Source organism: Apiospora aurea (assembly GCF_038362705.1).
Source record: "Apiospora aurea strain CBS 24483 chromosome Unknown utg000008l_segment0_segment0, whole genome shotgun sequence".
Taxonomy (NCBI): domain Eukaryota; kingdom Fungi; phylum Ascomycota; class Sordariomycetes; order Amphisphaeriales; family Apiosporaceae; genus Apiospora; species Apiospora aurea.
This window is the reverse complement of record NW_027117395.1, coordinates 3946564-3963082: the sequence shown is the minus strand read 5'-3', so window position 1 is coordinate 3963082 and position 16519 is coordinate 3946564. Positions and strand designations below refer to the sequence as shown.

At 56.4% G+C, this 16519-nt stretch overlaps 8 protein-coding genes across 8 annotated transcripts; 3 read left to right on the top strand and 5 right to left on the bottom strand.

The window, feature by feature from the left end:
• Window positions 1-187: 187 nt before the first annotated feature.
• On the bottom strand, window positions 188-535 carry PG986_012697 (uncharacterized protein; the record flags this gene model as incomplete). Its single annotated transcript, XM_066848919.1, has 1 exon — window positions 188-535. One exon carries the CDS (start codon window positions 533-535, stop codon window positions 188-190), a length of 348 nt encoding a protein of 115 aa, XP_066695615.1.
• Window positions 536-1484: 949 nt separating this feature from the next.
• Window positions 1485-3238, bottom strand: PG986_012696 (uncharacterized protein; the record flags this gene model as incomplete). Its single annotated transcript, XM_066848918.1, has 2 exons — window positions 1485-2270; window positions 3218-3238. The coding sequence occupies 2 exons, from the start codon at window positions 3236-3238 to the stop codon at window positions 1485-1487; spliced, it is 807 nt and encodes a 268-aa protein (XP_066695614.1).
• A 352-nt stretch (window positions 3239-3590) lies between these two features.
• Window positions 3591-5764, bottom strand: PG986_012695 (general substrate transporter; the record flags this gene model as incomplete). Its single annotated transcript, XM_066848917.1, has 4 exons — window positions 3591-3855; window positions 4002-5049; window positions 5117-5641; window positions 5761-5764. The coding sequence occupies 4 exons, from the start codon at window positions 5762-5764 to the stop codon at window positions 3591-3593; spliced, it is 1842 nt and encodes a 613-aa protein (XP_066695613.1).
• Window positions 5765-7563: 1799 nt separating this feature from the next.
• Window positions 7564-8496, bottom strand: PG986_012694 (uncharacterized protein; the record flags this gene model as incomplete). Its single annotated transcript, XM_066848916.1, has 1 exon — window positions 7564-8496. One exon carries the CDS (start codon window positions 8494-8496, stop codon window positions 7564-7566), a length of 933 nt encoding a protein of 310 aa, XP_066695612.1.
• A 1767-nt stretch (window positions 8497-10263) lies between these two features.
• Window positions 10264-11959, top strand: PG986_012693 (uncharacterized protein; the record flags this gene model as incomplete). The annotated part of the gene is made up of 3 exons (XM_066848915.1): window positions 10264-10581; window positions 10670-10877; window positions 11034-11959. The coding sequence occupies 3 exons, from the start codon at window positions 10264-10266 to the stop codon at window positions 11957-11959; spliced, it is 1452 nt and encodes a 483-aa protein (XP_066695611.1).
• A 530-nt stretch (window positions 11960-12489) lies between these two features.
• PG986_012692 (uncharacterized protein) lies at window positions 12490-13056 on the top strand (the record flags this gene model as incomplete). The annotated part of the gene is made up of 1 exon (XM_066848914.1): window positions 12490-13056. One exon carries the CDS (start codon window positions 12490-12492, stop codon window positions 13054-13056), a length of 567 nt encoding a protein of 188 aa, XP_066695610.1.
• Window positions 13057-13120: 64 nt separating this feature from the next.
• Window positions 13121-14257, top strand: PG986_012691 (uncharacterized protein; the record flags this gene model as incomplete). Its single annotated transcript, XM_066848913.1, has 2 exons — window positions 13121-13599; window positions 13681-14257. The coding sequence occupies 2 exons, from the start codon at window positions 13121-13123 to the stop codon at window positions 14255-14257; spliced, it is 1056 nt and encodes a 351-aa protein (XP_066695609.1).
• Window positions 14258-14745: 488 nt separating this feature from the next.
• Window positions 14746-15416, bottom strand: PG986_012690 (uncharacterized protein; the record flags this gene model as incomplete). The annotated part of the gene is made up of 2 exons (XM_066848912.1): window positions 14746-15026; window positions 15206-15416. The coding sequence occupies 2 exons, from the start codon at window positions 15414-15416 to the stop codon at window positions 14746-14748; spliced, it is 492 nt and encodes a 163-aa protein (XP_066695608.1).
• Between the last annotated feature and the right edge of the window lie 1103 nt (window positions 15417-16519).

Sequence of the window (16519 nt, the reverse complement as noted above, 5' to 3'; positions counted from 1 at the left end):
GGGGAATGGACATGTATCAATGTTCGAATCCAATGTTTGCTCGGCAAGATAAATTCCACATGTATTCTTGGATTGTATTATTATAAGAAACTATTATGGATGAGTTGAATGACGAGACTCTCGTACCCGCATCTATGGCGTCATAATGACGCTGTCGTAACTTTCGTATCACGTTGAACATCGGCATCTAGTTGCTTCCAGGACCCTTGGTGCCTCCCATGGCATTCTGGACGTTGCCACCGATGCCACCCTCAGTGGTGAACTGCTTTCCGATCATGCCGTCCTTGGCCAACGGCCCGCCAATAGCTGCGGCAGTTCCGCCGATCGCGCCCTTGTCTTCATGGAGGAGAGGTAATATTAGTATACGGGCTTCATGGAAGGCGCGTGGGATCAAGAGAGGTTGAGCGAACATACCGGTGAACTGCTTTCCAATCGCTCCCTGGGCGTCGAAGGCCTTGGGCTTGTCCTCGCCGATACCCGCCGTGGCGGGGGTCTTGGCGGCTCCGGCCATGCCGCCTTGTCCTGGTTGAGGCATGTTGACAGTTAGGAAGTTTGTGACTGGGTGGGGTGATATGAAGATATGTTTTACGTTCTCTAATGGCCACTGGTCGTGAACGCGGATATGGGAAATGAAATGAGATGAGATGAAACCAGATAGGACGGTCACTCGGTTTAAGTACCAGATAAATGCGGACTCCTTACTGGTGACGCTGGTTGAGGTCGTGGTGATGCGTACAACTAGTGCGTTGCCCCACATGCCAATCCGCCGGTCGATGAGGTCATAATGAAGCATCAATGTGTCGCCAAATCCGGAGCCGCATATGCATATCGCTAGCCGACTGATTGACACTTGGTTTGCACATGCCGCATGTGTTTATGAATTTTCATATTAGCATTGTTTCGTGCATAAATCCGAACTCTTTTACCTCTGAGAAGTCGCCACGCCATTGCCACTGCCCCTAATTGCCCCTTTTCAAGAGAGAAATATCTTATTTTCGAACGATTCACAGTGCACAATACCAAAGGATACGGTGTTTTCGGTCGAGCGGGCTTTTCTATTTTCTGGAACTACCTGTTGGTTAGGAATGAGTGGACGCTGTCGCCAGACCTCCCAACACAGTATGGTCTGTCGCGACAACGGGGTTGGGGGCTAATGAGTGTTGCTCGAAAATGGAGTATACTGTCAAGCCAGTCTCCTGTGTGATGCCCGCCTACTGCTAACCAACATAACGACATAGGGAATACAACAAAATAAAAAAAGATGATCGCTCAAGCGCAGCCAAGATGTCTCAAACCATCATCCAGGAGTAACCAAGGCCCGGACTGCCCCCTTCTCGTCCACGCCTAGCCCAACACTCAACCGAGGCTAGGGTGGGACGAGAAGGAGAGCAAGCCCGGGTTTTACTCTCTTCCTTCTCGACCCGGAAAAAAAAGAAATCGAAGTTGATGTGAGATCAGCTGATTTGTGAAGACCCATACTGAGCTTAATGGCGGTTGGGTTGGCTGTCGCCACCGTGATTCTTCCGTCCGCGCCCTCTCTGCCTCAAGCAGGCCGCCAAATGCGCCTCGTGGAGCCCTCTGCTGCCGACATGGTGATCGCAGCGCCCGCAGTGGAAGGTCCCGCGGCCCGTCTTCTTGCACTTCTGCACGTGTCGCTTGTGGAGGTCCTTGCGGAAGTCGGGCTTCCCGCAAGCGCACTGGTAGCCGGCTCCCCCGGCGTTGGCGGCCCCGTTGTGGCTATTCCCCGACGACGCTCGGTGCTTCAGGGTCTTGTAGTGACGCTCCAGATCCCGCTTCGTCTCGAAGGCTTGGTTTTCGCAGCCCCGTTCGCAGTCGAAGCTGTGTTTCGAGACGAGATGGCGTGGCATACTCTGGGGCGCGAAGAGGCGCTCGCAGTATCGGCAGGTAATTGGCAGCTCGTATTCAAGGGCTGCCGTGGTGGGCTGGGGAGAGGAGGGTTGCCTTGTGCGCTCGGGGCCCTCGCATGGCAGCGATTCTGCCGTTGGCGGGGTCGTTTGGGACAGTGAGATGCAGCGATTGTCAAGCGAAGAACCGTCGCTGGGCGTGTGCGTCAATGTTGACGAGGGGTTCATGCATGCTGAGCATACGGACTCGGAAGCCGCATCAGCCCAGGTGGTGTGGTCGTCCGGTGATTGTTGCCAGCCAACGGTCGAAAGGTGTAAGTCGGCTTTGAAGTCCTCGAGGCCTTCCAGGAAGGACACGACGTCAAAGTCATCATTGCCGGAGAGGAAGTCGAAAGTCTCGTAGTCCTGAAAGTTGGTGAAATATGATGGATTTGGGTGATGATCATCAAAGGGAAATCCTGAAATAGCAGTCCGCCCGGTGTTGGGCCGGGCAAGACAACAGGCAAAGAGAGGAAGAATATGTTTTCAATGAAATCAAATCAAAGAACCGGAAGTTTGCTTCGGGCCAGATATCAGCTTCCGTCGCCGAGCTCGTAGGGTAGTGTACCCGTTGGCAGGTGCACGTAGGGTATCTATGTAGTCAGGATGAAGGCCTTGCCTGGGACGGCAATGCACACTGACCGACTTGGCCAGATCCCAAAAGGTAGTGTAATACCCAGGATCCGGTGGCAATCGACTAAGGTGGTTGAGCCAAGACTAAGCAGGCGGGTGCTGGTGGTGGCTGGAGTGATTACAATTCAAGCCCGTTGCTGTTATCAACATCCCCGGGAGGTTCTTTCGCGCTCTACGCATATTCGCCCGATTGTTAATTAACAAGTTGCCAGGACGGATGGAGTTGGAGATATGCTTACAGGGGGTATCAAGTTTTGATTTGGTATCAAGTTATGAATACGAAAGGCGAGTTGAGAATACATGTACAGAGAAGTGGGCATAGTGTGTGTGATGTTTGGGCGGCGAATTTGCACTTCTGTGTAGTATGCGAAAGATTTAGAGTCAGCTGAATTGATTCGGTATGCGGATTGCCTCTAAGTTTATGGAACGAAAGCTCAACAAGAAAGGCAAGGGGGAAGAATGACTTATATAAGGTTGGGCTGTAGTGGCAGGCGATGGTTCCGGTCGCTATAATGTAACGAACCCAAATTTTGGCCTCAGCGATGTCGATTCGTATTGGTGGCTTGGATTCCATAGAGCCAAATGGAGGCCTCGTGAGGGGGAAGCAGTGCGCGCCCGTGTAATATCTGCCTTGCGCGGTCTGCCTCATTGTTTTCATGTCAGCAATAAGCCTCACCCACCACTGATAGTGCTACGTCCATTTGGGCCTCAAAATGTGTTGATTCAACTCGCTGAAAGTTATGGGTCTTGAAGCGGCCAAAATTGCCACAGCATAAGGCTTGCGAGACGCCCTTTCCGGAAATCCGATACTTCGGGAAACAATGTTTAGTATCAAGGACTTGCGTAAGTAAATGCGACGATGTTCGAATAAAGGGCAGTGGTAGGCGGATAGGAAGTCAGCACGGACTGCGCCGACACATCCCACTAGATTCATCTTCATTAATATGTATATGGTATCTTAGGTAAATGCCAAACCCCAACCAGGTTTCTCAGACCTTCCTGGAAGATCTTGAATCCAAATCTCATCCCTTCCGATGATCCCAGAGATTCTTATCAACTCAGCGCCTTCTTCTCCTCCGTCAGCAGCTGCGGCTGGTCCTGGTTCCGGTGGTGCGCGCGCTCGACGTCACTGTCGACGTCTGAGTCGCGCTTCATGTCGCCAAAGTCGGTGTTGATGACAAACTCCTCCTTGTCGATGTGGCGGAAGGTGAAGTAGAAGATGATGGCCAGCACGAAGCCCGCAATGGTCGGGCCCGCGAAGCACCAGATGAGGTAGGGGGTCCTTGACGGCGGGCGCCGTGGCCAGGCCGATGATGGCCTGGATGGCCGTCATGAAGAGGTTGATGGAGGCGACGAGGCCTTTCATGCTGATTGGGAGGAAGGGAAGGTAGAGGTTAGCAGGTGGGCGTTTTGTGGATAGTGATGGATCATGTTAGACGGGATGGGCAAGCGGGAGGGACTTACTTCTTGGGAGATCGGCTGTAGGCGATACCGTAGGCGGTGACGTTGATGAAGACCTCGGAGCAGGCGCCCAGAATGACGGGGATGGAGTAGAGCTCGATCGGGACGGTGGAGAGGGGGTTCTCGCCCTCGGGCAGGAGCTCGGCGCAGGTGGTGGCGTTGTAGCCGCACGGCGAGGTCTGGTAGACGCGGTACTGCAGGACCGAGTAGCCGACGGAGCCGAAGGTGGCCAGGAGGAAGCCGAAGGTCATGCGGGAGATGGGGCCCCAGTGGATGTTGAAGCGGCGGAGCAGCGGGTAGATGAGGTGGTTCATGACCGGCACGGTGAAGACGATGGCGACCGAGTTGAGGTTGTCGAGCAGGTCGTTGGGCATGCCGCTGTTCTCCATGCCCGCGGTCAGGGCGTTGCCGGCGGCGCCGAGCCCGGTGTCGTTGATCTGGAAGATGGGCTGGAAGATGAAGATGCCGCAGGCCTGGAAGGTGCGCCGCACGTCGTCGACGAAGACGTCGTCGTAGCCGTACTCCTTGGTGCTGCCCGCGGCCCGGCGCACGCTGGGCTTGCCGGCCTCCCAGAAGCCGTGGCGGCCGATGCTCCGGAGGCCGCCGTGCGTCAGGATGTCGCCGAGGACCTTGAAGACGTTGCCGAGGTCGGAGCCGCCGGGCGGCTGCTTCACCAGGCGCGAGTTAAGGTACCACAGCAGCGGCGGCAGCATCAGGTACAGGATGGTGGGGATCAGGTACGCGGCCCAGTAGCCGACGCCCTTGGCGAGGTAGGTGGTGGCGATGCCCGTGGCGGCGCCGATGTTGACGAGCAGGTAGAACCACAGCATGACGCTGTTGATGGACTCCTCGGGGTCGACGATGACCTTCTCGCCCTTGGCGTTGGTGATGACGTGGGCGACCTTGTGGGGCGACTGATCCATGACGGTCGGCGAGATGTTGGGCTTGAACTGGGCCGCGCCAATCGAGAGCATGTAGAGAGACAGGGCGAAGGGGCCCATGGCCTTGCCGGACTGGAGAACCGGGGGCAGGGCAGAGATGATCATGATGACTATACGTCAAACTGTGTCAGTAGGCGGCCACGAGGATGCAAGTGCTCGTGTGTGGATTGCACTTACTGTGAGCAACACCGCAGATGGCAACACCCCAGCAGATCATCTTGAAACGACCATACTTGGTGTCGGCGAGCCATCCAAAGAATATGGGCAACGCGTAAGACAGAAACTTGAACGCCTCCGTCATCGCACTGGCCGTGCTCGACCCTTTACCCAAGGCCCCGGCCCCGTATTTCGAGGACAGCGACCCCGCGGCGCCCGTCCCCGGCCCGTCGGGCGGCAGGGGCGCGCGGATGAAGTTCTTGTAGACCTGGTTGCAGCCGTAGTAGGAGGCGCGCTCGGCGAACTCGACGGCGCAGAGGTAGTAGCACGAGGCGGGCATCTTGCCGGCGACGCGGCGCAGCGTCGACTTCTCCTCGGGCGTCGGCAGGATCAGGCCGTGGAAGGTCTCGCGCTCCTCCTTGACACCCGCGAGCTGCACCTCGTGCACCTCCTTGGCGTCGCCGATGACGGCGTCGACATCGTGGTGCGGCGCAGCGTGGACGGCGCCGATGGAGTTGCGGTTGGTGAGGGTGGTGTTGGTATCGGCTGGGCTTTTGTCAGTATACATTCTTCTTGTCCATTGGGGCACACCCAGCTCCCGTTTCGGTCGTCACGATTCAACCGAGACGGGGCAGGGGAGGTGCGTGGTTCATGGTACAACTCACCCATCGTGGATGGGGCACCCTGCTGGCTCTTCGGTTGAGGCTTCGGGGCTTTGCTAGGCTCAACGCTGTTCCGAACCGAATGAGGCGGGATGAGAGCTGGGCTGGAGTGGAAGAGACAGTCTGAGACCCAAGCAGCGACGGGCCGAATATAAGTACTGCAGCAGCTCCTCACGATTCACGTTACACCCACTCTCTCAGCTGCGCGCGCCAAGGTCCAGTCGGCTCACCACAGCGCATGGCTAGATGCAGCCAGCTTCCTTTATCAGCAAACCATCGCTGTCGTCTACCAGAGACCCGGCGTTCTGGGTCGATGGAGGACGAGACTTGGTTTGATATGGAGATGAGCTCTGCCCGATAGAGGCCAATCTCCGTCGTGCAGCGGCCAATTGCCGCCCATATCGCGCTGCCCATGGGCCGTCGACGACATAATCGAGCCTTTCTATCGCACACGCATGGTTCCCCGGTTGGGAGAAATATCCGGTGCTGGTTGGCCTTGGCCCTGCTTGGCGTAATACAGGGAGACGAGGGATGGAGAAACAGACCTAACCAGAATAGGGAGCTGAGAGCCCTCACCCGACTTGGCGTAGGCGCGCCAAGGCTGGGCTCAGAGATATCCAAGCTTGTTTTGCCCGCTGGCCAAGGGGCTGGGCAAGGCGACGACTGGATCGATGCAGAAGGTGTGAGACAGTTAGCTGTCGACTACATGGTGAGAACCAACGCAAGGGGGGTCACCCGGTCATGTGGTGGTTTATACGATGTTGATGTCTTCGAACCCTTCTAGAACAGATAACATAACGCCGTGAATGGCCGATTGAAGAAGCCACGATGATTGCACCTGCATGGTGTGTAACGAGGAATCAGAAGATGAGAAAGTTGTCTAAGGTTGCTGGCGGGGTGGTAGCAGCCAGGTGGCAGGTCGTAGCAGGCTTGCTTTTTCGGCCGAAGTTAGTTGTGAAGTTACACATACATTTACTTGCTCGAGTACCGTGCCATCCCTCCGACCGGCGAATAATATCTAGCTCGAAATGCAAGAGGTCAAACTGATGACGGGAGCGACGTTTCGGTTCGTTTCGTTTCGTGTCGGGGCCCCGTGTTCCATCAGGCCCTCCAGAACAGATCAGCATGGACCTATGTAGACCTCTTCGACACAGATGGACCGCGGCACGTTCGAAATGTTGACAAACACCCAGCAGCTCCAGTCTCAGGGATGCATTCCTTCTGACCAGCCAATGATGTCTCGTACAATTGTGCCGCTTCCCTTGAAGTTCCTCCTAGCGAGCAATGCGCCTGTCAGCACACCGAGCCTCGCGCGCGATAGGGCCAGCTTACCCAGTCACCAACAATACCCACTCACAGTCGGCTCCGAGACTGGTCCAGACTCCAAACACCACTGACAAGCGATCAGAACTGTTTCGAACTCAAGAAACGCATCTCAATTACACCCGAGTCGAATGCGGCTCACACACGTCTGGGCATTGGCCAAACAATTGTGTCAAGCTTTAAGCCAAGTTAGCCGAGAGATGCGCAAGAAAGAGCCAAGGTCGTGTCAAGCTTCACAAGCCAGCTTGACATGGCGCCGGTGGGTTTGGCTTGCGGCATGGTTTGTTTGTGTCGCGTCTTGGCCTGATAAGGCAGACGAGGGGGCAAGGGGGTGATCGATAGGCGTAATTGGGACATGGTGCAATTGGCTCACAGGTTGCGCGACCCCCAAAAAACATCGAGCAATCGGCCGTCCAAGCCCCGATCAGTCACGTGATCCATTTGGGCAATCGGATGTGTACCCAACTGATCAAATCGGCGCGCCTATTTCTCAACCTTGCGGAACTCCCACAACACCCCACCGTGCATTCTGCGGATCAAGTGACGCCCGTCCGGCGCCATGTCTACCACCTGCAGTGCATTCGACCACAGCGGCGTCATCAAGTGATACCCGCCCTTGGGATGCGGCCGCGCCGTGAACAGCTCCCAGGCGCGCAGGCTGAACGCGCTGGCCTGCATGGTGCGGAACACGTTGTGGCCCATGTAGCGCCCCGTGGCCCGGTTGAGGAAGCCCAGGTAGTTCTGGCTCTCGGCGCAGTACCACGTGTTGTCCGCCGTCGGTGCGACCTCTGCTGGGCTGCGGATCTCCTCCTCGTCCCCAGGCAGGTAGATCATGCCGTTCTCCTTGAGCGTGATGGGCCGCCCGGTGGCTTTGTCGATGATCATGTAGGTATTGCCGGGCCACGGGACGGAGTCGTCCCACGCGTTGTCGCTCATGGCGCGGGGACTGCCGACCACCGACGGCTCCGGCGCGATGACGGACAGATCGCTCTCCGCCGCGCTGCTGCGGGGACGGTCACCTACAGCGGGTGCCGCACCGGTCGTGCCGCCGACCTCCTCTTCCGCCTCGTCGAAATAATGGGCCTTGCCCTTCCCCTTGTCGAGCTTGGCCGCGGTGCAGGGGCAGCAGCTGCCCGCAGACGACACCGGGGCCAAGACGGGCATATGATCGTTCGCCACACTGTGGGGACTGGTAGGGACAACGGGCGCCGGCTCGTTCGTCTTGAAGTCCTCTCCGGTTTCCTCGTGGCCATCAAGGGACGACGTCGAGGCGGCCATGGGATCCGCGGTCGCATTCCATGCTCCCCACGTTTTGCGGCGGCCTTGTGTGCGCATGACCGACGGCGGATAGATGCTGGGATGTCTGGAGACCACAGACGATGTCCGTGTAATGTTGGCACGCGGGTTTGCCGTCATGGTCGCGAGTATCGTCGTCGAAAATTATTGCCGTCTGGTGGGCAATGGGCAAAATGGGATGTGAAGAATTGGAGATGGATGGTAGCGAAATCCGTGGATCGGGGGATGGAAACTCGAGTGAGGTTGGGAGTACATATCTAGGTTAGTTGGACTTGCTGGTGGCAACGGGCTGAGGGAGGAAAAGACGCCTAGGCCCGAGCATTTCATTGGGTCCCGGCGCCGTTGGTTGAATGGCTTGCTGCCACGACCGTCTACCAGAAGGCCCACGATTTTAGGGCGGCAAGGCGGCCAATCAAGCCCGGATTTTGGCTAGGTATGAGCCATCTTCTGTGGCACCTCTCCGCTTCATCGGTGTCTTCGCATAACTGCTACCAGATATCGTAAGGGGTGGCTGGCCGGGCGGTGAAATAGACGGTGGGCCGGCACAGTGCCTTTTCATTTGGCATTTCGATGCGACCCGATATTTAATCGCCCATCTCCCGATCTAGCATGATCTCCCTAACCGCATTTTTGATGAAGTCCAAGCGGCGTATTCTCGGCGGACATGCCCGCCCACGTCAATACCCACTTGATATGGTAGTCGAGACTGTTGTTAGCGTAACAGCAACCAACCAACCCCGGAGTCAGCCCTGTCCCGGCCTGGGATTCCGCGAAAGTGCTTTTCCTTCATGCAGGTACGGACGATGTCGCCGATACAAGACATGACAAAACATGGACGTTCAGGACCACGTGTGTGCGTACTGCTCTATGCTTGATTTCTCCTGGTTTCTGCGTGCTGCCGGAGGTTAACTGGTAGCTTTGAATAGGTGATAATGCTTGTGTGAAGGATTGCATCAAGGCGCTTCCTTGGGCACGACACAGGGTATACATAACATCCGCCGTACTGGTGCCTCGGGCCGTAGAGCGGCATAAATCAAGAGCCGAGCTGTGTGCTTTATTAAAACAACATCCAAAGACTGTGGTTCGGTCATGGGCACCTACCCAAAAACCCATGGCTACCTATGGCTACCCATGGGGAGGCGTTGGTGGCTAACAAAACCCATGGGTACTATTAGAGGGACGGCGTTTGATACACAGTCTAGACAATGCGAGATTATTTCATGATTATCTCTGTTTAATAATGGAAGCGTCATGCTGTACTTGGAGATGTGCGAATGCCCAGACGAAATCTCTGCGCTCTCGGGAGTTGCGGTCATATTTAAGGAGTATTGGCTTCAAGCGAAGTATCTCAAAGAGCTTGTGGTATTGAACTGTCCACTTTCGTTCTTGGCCTCTGCGTATAGAGAAGGACGATGGATTTCGTCTCCGGACTGATTGGGTTGAGTGATGATCTTTTGTAGTAGTGGTTGGTGAGTTCGGGTTGCGGTCATCGTACCCCTAAAAACAATAAGCTTGACAGCTTGGCTGCATCTGACTTCACCAATAACATCACCATTTTACCGACATCCGATCACGGTTACACAATACCACCATCTCCGCATCGCTCTATCTTCCATCACACTGGTTTATCTTATCGTAAGCCCTTGGGGCTATTGGAGTACCCGAATCCATCATTGTGAACCTTTCCCACGTCATTTGTGGGGATATCTCCGTCCTCTCCCCCTTAAGAATACAATTGCCCTTCATATCATCATCTGAAGTCTTCTTTACGTAGCTGATGCCAGAACGCCTTTTGGCATCCGAGCTTTTGCCTCATATTCAGGGATCTGAGTGAACTACATAGAGAAACCAAGCGATGCGGAAACATCAGCGAAAAACGAGCCCATCATGAGCTACAGTTTTCACATCCAAGAGAAACGTGAGGGCTGGCCTGCGGCCATCTCAAACACGGAAGGCGACGAGATTCATACGGATGTCGCAGCCCAGTACGCCAACCACTTTACCAACAGTGGCGAGACGTATTCACAAAGGGATGAGCGGCGGCTGCGCTGGAAAATCGACCTCCGCCTCGTACCCCTGTTGTGGTTCAACGTCACCCTGGGTTCCATGGACAAGGTGACAACCTCGACTGCCGCCCTGTACAATTTCCGTCAGGATACCGGTCTTGATGGAGACAAGTATAGCTGGGTCGGGAGTGCATTCTACGTGTGTACTACCCCTATCCTGCTCAGCCCAACAATTGGGTTGGGGGGTGATCTACTGGACCCGAATACGACCACGCTAATGCTGTCAGTTCGGATACCTGATCTGGTGTCTACCAAGCGGCTCGCTCCTCCAGAAGCTCCCCTTGGCCAAGGTGCTCTGCATGGTCCAGCTCCTCTGGGGCTGTATACTCATCTCGACGGGCTTCGCGAATAGCTTTGCTGGCTTGATTGCCTTGCGCGTGCTGCTGGGGGCGTTGGAGGCTCCCATCGTACCAGGCAATTTTCTCATCCTCGGTAGTGCGTATTACTCCCCACTTTGACTCGCCCTTGAGCCAATGTCTTTGCTAGAAGACCTCTGAGTAATGTGACTACAGTGGTACACACGTGCCGAGCAACCCTTGCGCACCGGTCTAATGTTAACCGGGCTCTCCGTCTGCTTCACCGGGCCTATAGGATGGGCCATCGGGTTCCTCCATGACGACCACCAATGGCGCGCCATGTTTTGGATCACGGGAGCCATGACCATCGCCTGGGCCGTCGTCATCGGTATCTTCCTACCGGACAACCCCGTCCAAGCCAAGTTCGTGCAGCCGCGAGAAAAGGCCGTCGCGATCGAGCGGCTGCGGGCGGACCAGACGGGCATCGAGAACAAGACGTTCAACAAGAAGCAGATGATGGAGACCTTCGCCGACCCCAAGACCTGGCTCATGTTCCTCTTCCACCTCACTATCAGCATCCCCAATGGCGGCCTGACCAACTTCGCAGCCCTGGTCATCAAGGGGCTGGGCTACACGTCACAGCGATCCACGCTGCTCATGATGCCGACTGGAGTGGTGCAGACCGTAGCCTCCTACCTGTGCAACGGCGGCGTGTTCCTCTGCCTGAAGTATCTCCCAAACTACCACACCCGCGCCGCTTGGGTCCTTCTGGGCATCCTAGTCGGGCTGGTCTCGACCGTATTCCTACACACACTGGCCGTGGACGACTACAGCGGGCGGCTGGCGGCGCTCTACATGGCCTACTTCTACTTTGGGCCGTACGTTGTGTCCCTGGGCATCAACACGGCCAACACGGCGGGCCACACCAAGAAAGTCACGACCAACGCTCTTGTCTTCGTCTCGTACTGCGTCTCCAACATCATGGCGCCACAGTTCTTTCTCTCGAGCCAGGCGCCCGTCTACCCGCTAGGCATCGCGGTGATCTTGGGCAGTTACGTCCTCTCGGCTGCTTTCATCATCCTGTATGCGGCTTACTGCGTCTACGAGAATCGGAGGAGGGATCGGGTGGGTGATGTGACGGCTGGGGAGAGGGTTCATAGGAATACGGACTTCAAGGACCTTACGGATAAAGAGAATTTGCACTTTCGGTATGTTTGGTAGGACAGGGGTTTTGTTGTCACTTTGCTATATACATTGCATTATTACAGCGGACTTCCGGCAGTGAAGGCGATAGGATCGTGAAATGCATCGTGCGGTGCATAACAACTCTCCCTCGTCTTACTAACCCCCTGCCTGTCTGAGCAGTATCTGAACTCCTGCCAGATCGTACGACTCAACATGCATAAGCATAACTCCCCTCGCCAGGTAACTTTATGGTGAGTAACAGAGCCGAACTTAACATCAGATTGGCTGTCCTATGTTTTCAGTCAAAACCAACTTTGCGACTCGATGCACGGCCTATGCAAAATTACCCCTTGTAACGTTCCCCGCCTGCCATCTCACACGGGGTGCGTTTGACGTGTCGTGTTACGGTTCGGTCCCCAAGCCCCCAGCAACAAAGCGTACAGCCTCGATTAATAAGGGGCAACGGCCCGGTCTTGATCTTTCTACATGCCCCACACCGCTTTTGATTGCCGTGAGCAGAGTTGAGGAACAAAAGAATTCAAGCGACGCGAAACTCGGGACGCCAAATGTCGGGAAACTTCAGGACGAACAAGGACCACGCGACGTGGGCCCAATTTGAGGAGGTATTCACGGACAGCATCTACCGCACTCATTATCGCTGCCTCCATTGCAAAGTCCAGCAGCCTCCTAGTAATGTGACGGTGCTGAGGAGGCATCTGTGGCAATGTGAAGAGTACCACCAGTATCAATTGGCGCGGCAGCAAGAGCGACAGGCCCGACCGGCGGAAAACCTGTCGTCGTCGATCATAGCGTCCAGCTACAGAAACCCACCCTCTTTTGAGGGGGTTCGTGCCGCGGACATCCTCGAGCTCAACGAATTCGAATATAGAGCCGCGCTGAAGATGTGCGAGGCGCTCCTGAAGGACGACCACGATGAGAAAGTCTTGAACGGCGACTTCGGCAAGTGGATGCAGAGCCAGGTCCCCGGCGTTTCCATCGAGGCCGCAGTCCGCATGCTCAAACGCACTGCCCTGGCCAAACACCCCGAAGGTGGCCAAACCCCACCCCCAGTCTTCGTGCAGATCCTGGACCCTCCTGCCCCTATTCGACCCACCAAGAGCCCGCGATCTTGACCGCTTGGAGCATCCGTACCCATCTTTCTCTTTTATGATTTATCATCATTCAGCAATCTCCACGATGGCGAAGAGAGTTCGAGGGCCACGCAACGCTCCTGCGGCTGCTGGCAAACGGCACACGACAAACCCACATTTGAAACGGCCCGCAAACTGCATTTCCACCGACGTTGACGACGGTGACAGCGCCGGGAACCAGGCCAACACGACGACCCAATACCAGCCCGATGATGATGCCGACAGCGACGATACGACTGACGACGGATGGTATAATGCGTACGATGACACGTCTGGAGAGGACGAGGAAGAAGTGGAGCAATACTTTGACAATCTGCTGGAACTCGTGTCTGAGAAGGACTATATCCCGGAATGCGTTGTCGGCTATGGGGAGTCTAGTCTATGCGATGAGTTACATCCGCGCTTCCAAAACACATCACAGTTGTATTTTAAGGATGCCGAGGACTGGGGGAAGAACTGGGAGACTGCCAAACGGCGCGCCGGCAAAAAGAAGGTCTGGTTCGGGCCCGGATTCCGGATCCAAGAGTAAGTAGCAAGCACTCTCGAGTAGCGGGGAAAGCACCTCCTAACCTCGATGCTATCGCAACAGCGAACACTTACTTCAAGGCGCTCGCCGTCGCCCCCTTTGACTTCCGCCCGTACCATCGTCAGCATCCAGTGCGGCGACACCCTTGCCGGGTACGGCCGCGGCCTGAGCGACAGCGGCCTCCTCGCCGTCGCGAAAGCGCTGTCGGGCCTGCAGAACGCGGAGCTCGAGTCGTGCACGCGCATCACGGACCGCGGCCTCCTCGCGCTGCTGCGGCGGTGCCCGGACGTGCGCTCCGTCGGCGTGACGGGCCACGACCGCGGCTTGGGGCGGATCACGGACCAGACCGTCAGCTCGCTGACCAGTGACGAGAAGCTGGGCCCCCGCCTCCGTCACCTACGTCTGGTCGATCAGCGCCGCGGCAGCAAACGGGCCCGTGAGCTGCTGTCCTATACGCGGCCCCGGCTGGAGTTCGTCGAGGGGTACGGGGCGGGGATGGTGGCGTATAGGAGCCGGAGCCGGGGCCGGGGCATTACTAGGTGGAAGGGGGGGCGAGATGGTCGACGACGGGTTCGACTCGTTTGGTGGGTAATGGTGGTGGTTTCGGTGGGTTTCCCCTCGAGTCCGAGGACGAAGGGGACGGGGTCCGGGGTGTGACGAGACTGTATGGCATTGCTCCGAGGACCAGTTTCTTTACCCTTTGCCTGAGTCATTTGTCTTTCTCCCGAAGGGCAGTCTTTATTCCGATTGATGGGACCTACGTACCCCTTAACCTGCCAACCTGCCGAACTCTCGCCCCACGAGCGGCAGACTCCCGCTCCCCGAGCTGTGTTCACATGAAATTGAGGTCACCTCCAACAAGCAGGGCAAAAAGAAAAATAAACCCGTCATAGAAATGGAATACGATCCTTGGAACTGGAGGGATGACGCGATGCGTTCTATGAAGTCACTGTTGGATGACGCAATGCCTGTGGCTGGAAGCTTTTTTTATTATATTCCCAGGATCGTAATCTATCTTTGGACCATGAACCAGTTTTATCTATCCCCTTTTCCCAACCACTTGGAGGAACCCTTGTTCTCTCCAGGGTCCCCAATGCACCGAGTGTTCCTATGGTAGTATCAGAGCGCATCAATGACTGACTGACTCAGTGAAGGCACCCGCCAAAACACTTGCCCGACGCCGCCAGCCCGTACAGCATGATGGTGCCCACGCCCGTGAGCCAGGACCCGATCCAGGCGGCGGCCGTGTTGACGGTGCCGACCTCGAAGAGGCCGCAGCAGCAGGGCTTCGCGTCGGCCTCGCGCCGCTTCTCCCGCTCGCGCCGGCCCTGCGGCGACATCGAGATGCTGTCCTTGTAGAAGGCAACTTGACCTTTGTACGGGTCGACTTCATGGTGGCGCATGGGTTTGGGGTGGTGTTCGTACTCTACACATTGTCCAGCGTGTTAGTGAATGAGATGCCTCGTACAATTGGGGGATTGGGGGCACAATTGGGGACCAATTGGTAGGTAGGTGGTGGGGTAAAGCTCACCTGGCGGGGGAGCGGATTGGGGCCTGTGATCTAGCACCACCGAATCCAGACTCCAACACGGCGAATTCTCATACCCAGTCGAGTACCAGCTATTGCGCCCGTACGGGTTTCGCACGGGGGCCGAGCTGACAGGGGCGATAGCCGAGTCGGGTCGAGTTGCTGCTGCCGCTTCTGCTCCGACTTGCGAAGCAGGCTCAGGCGTGTCTTCAGTCCAGACGGCAACCGCGCCACGCGCGGAGGATCTTCGTCGGACGAGCTGAAGGAGGTGGCCGAGACATTCCTCATGTGCCTGGTATAGGAGTCGCCATTTTGCTGTGGCCGGTCGGGAGTGCGTCCGCGGCCGGGAGAACTGTGACCGGGGGAGGATACAGACCGTCGTGTGCGGCGGCCAGTGGGCGATGTTGGATCAATTGACATATAAGTTGTGGACGGATGTGTGTTTCGTGACTTTATAGTATTCGCCGCTCAATACGGAGTATATAGATGATATATGCATACCGAACCGTTCCAGAGATGAGCCATGGGCATCTGCTTTTATATCTACTGCTCCCAAGAGGATAACTTATTCACGTTGCACCCGATGCAGGTGGTGCAGACGACTTGCAGACCCACCGAAGACTCTAGCAGCCCCCACGACGATTGGCCTCTTCCCGGTTACGGTTGTCATTGAATTGTCACCCAATCCCGCGATGGCACTCCAGCGAAACCCCGAATCAGGTCGAATCTAGCGAATCTCTGGCGAACCAAGGCCGGGACAGGCAACGGATCTGCCGGGATGGAGAATCAGCTACGCGTCCACCGTAACTCAGCCATTCGGTTGATGCAATCGCTGATCATTCTGTTACCTAACAAGCGAACCCGGCCACCCGGACTCCACCGCTGCCAGGGCTGCTCAGAAGCTGATCATGGTCCGATACGAGAGCTCCCCGAGCTCCAGAAGGTCTAGAAGCGTTGGCGATCGAGTGACCTGAGCGGTCCCAAGGGATTTTTTGACTAAGAATTTATTTCAGCCGTTCCCGGCAATACCTCCCAAGCTGCAAGCTCCTACGGCTAACTGTGGGGGAGACCACCACACTGCTGATCGCACGCACCAAAACAGCCGACCGAGAATGAGGCCTTTCATAACGATCATCGCGTCACCAACGCGGCCTGATTGTATGTATGTCAATCCCCCTGCCAATCCCTCAATTAATACCTCGTGCTCCTTCTGGGACCCTTACTTTCAGTCATGAGCCCTGTGCGTTCCCGTGGACACGATACTAATAAACGGGAAAGTGGAAAATCGCACGTTAGGTAATGTACACAGCCATCCAAGCTACTCGGCGAGCTGGGCTGCTGGGCTCGCACACGAGCGTTCAGGCCAGTCGACCAAGCTGGTCGGTCACCTT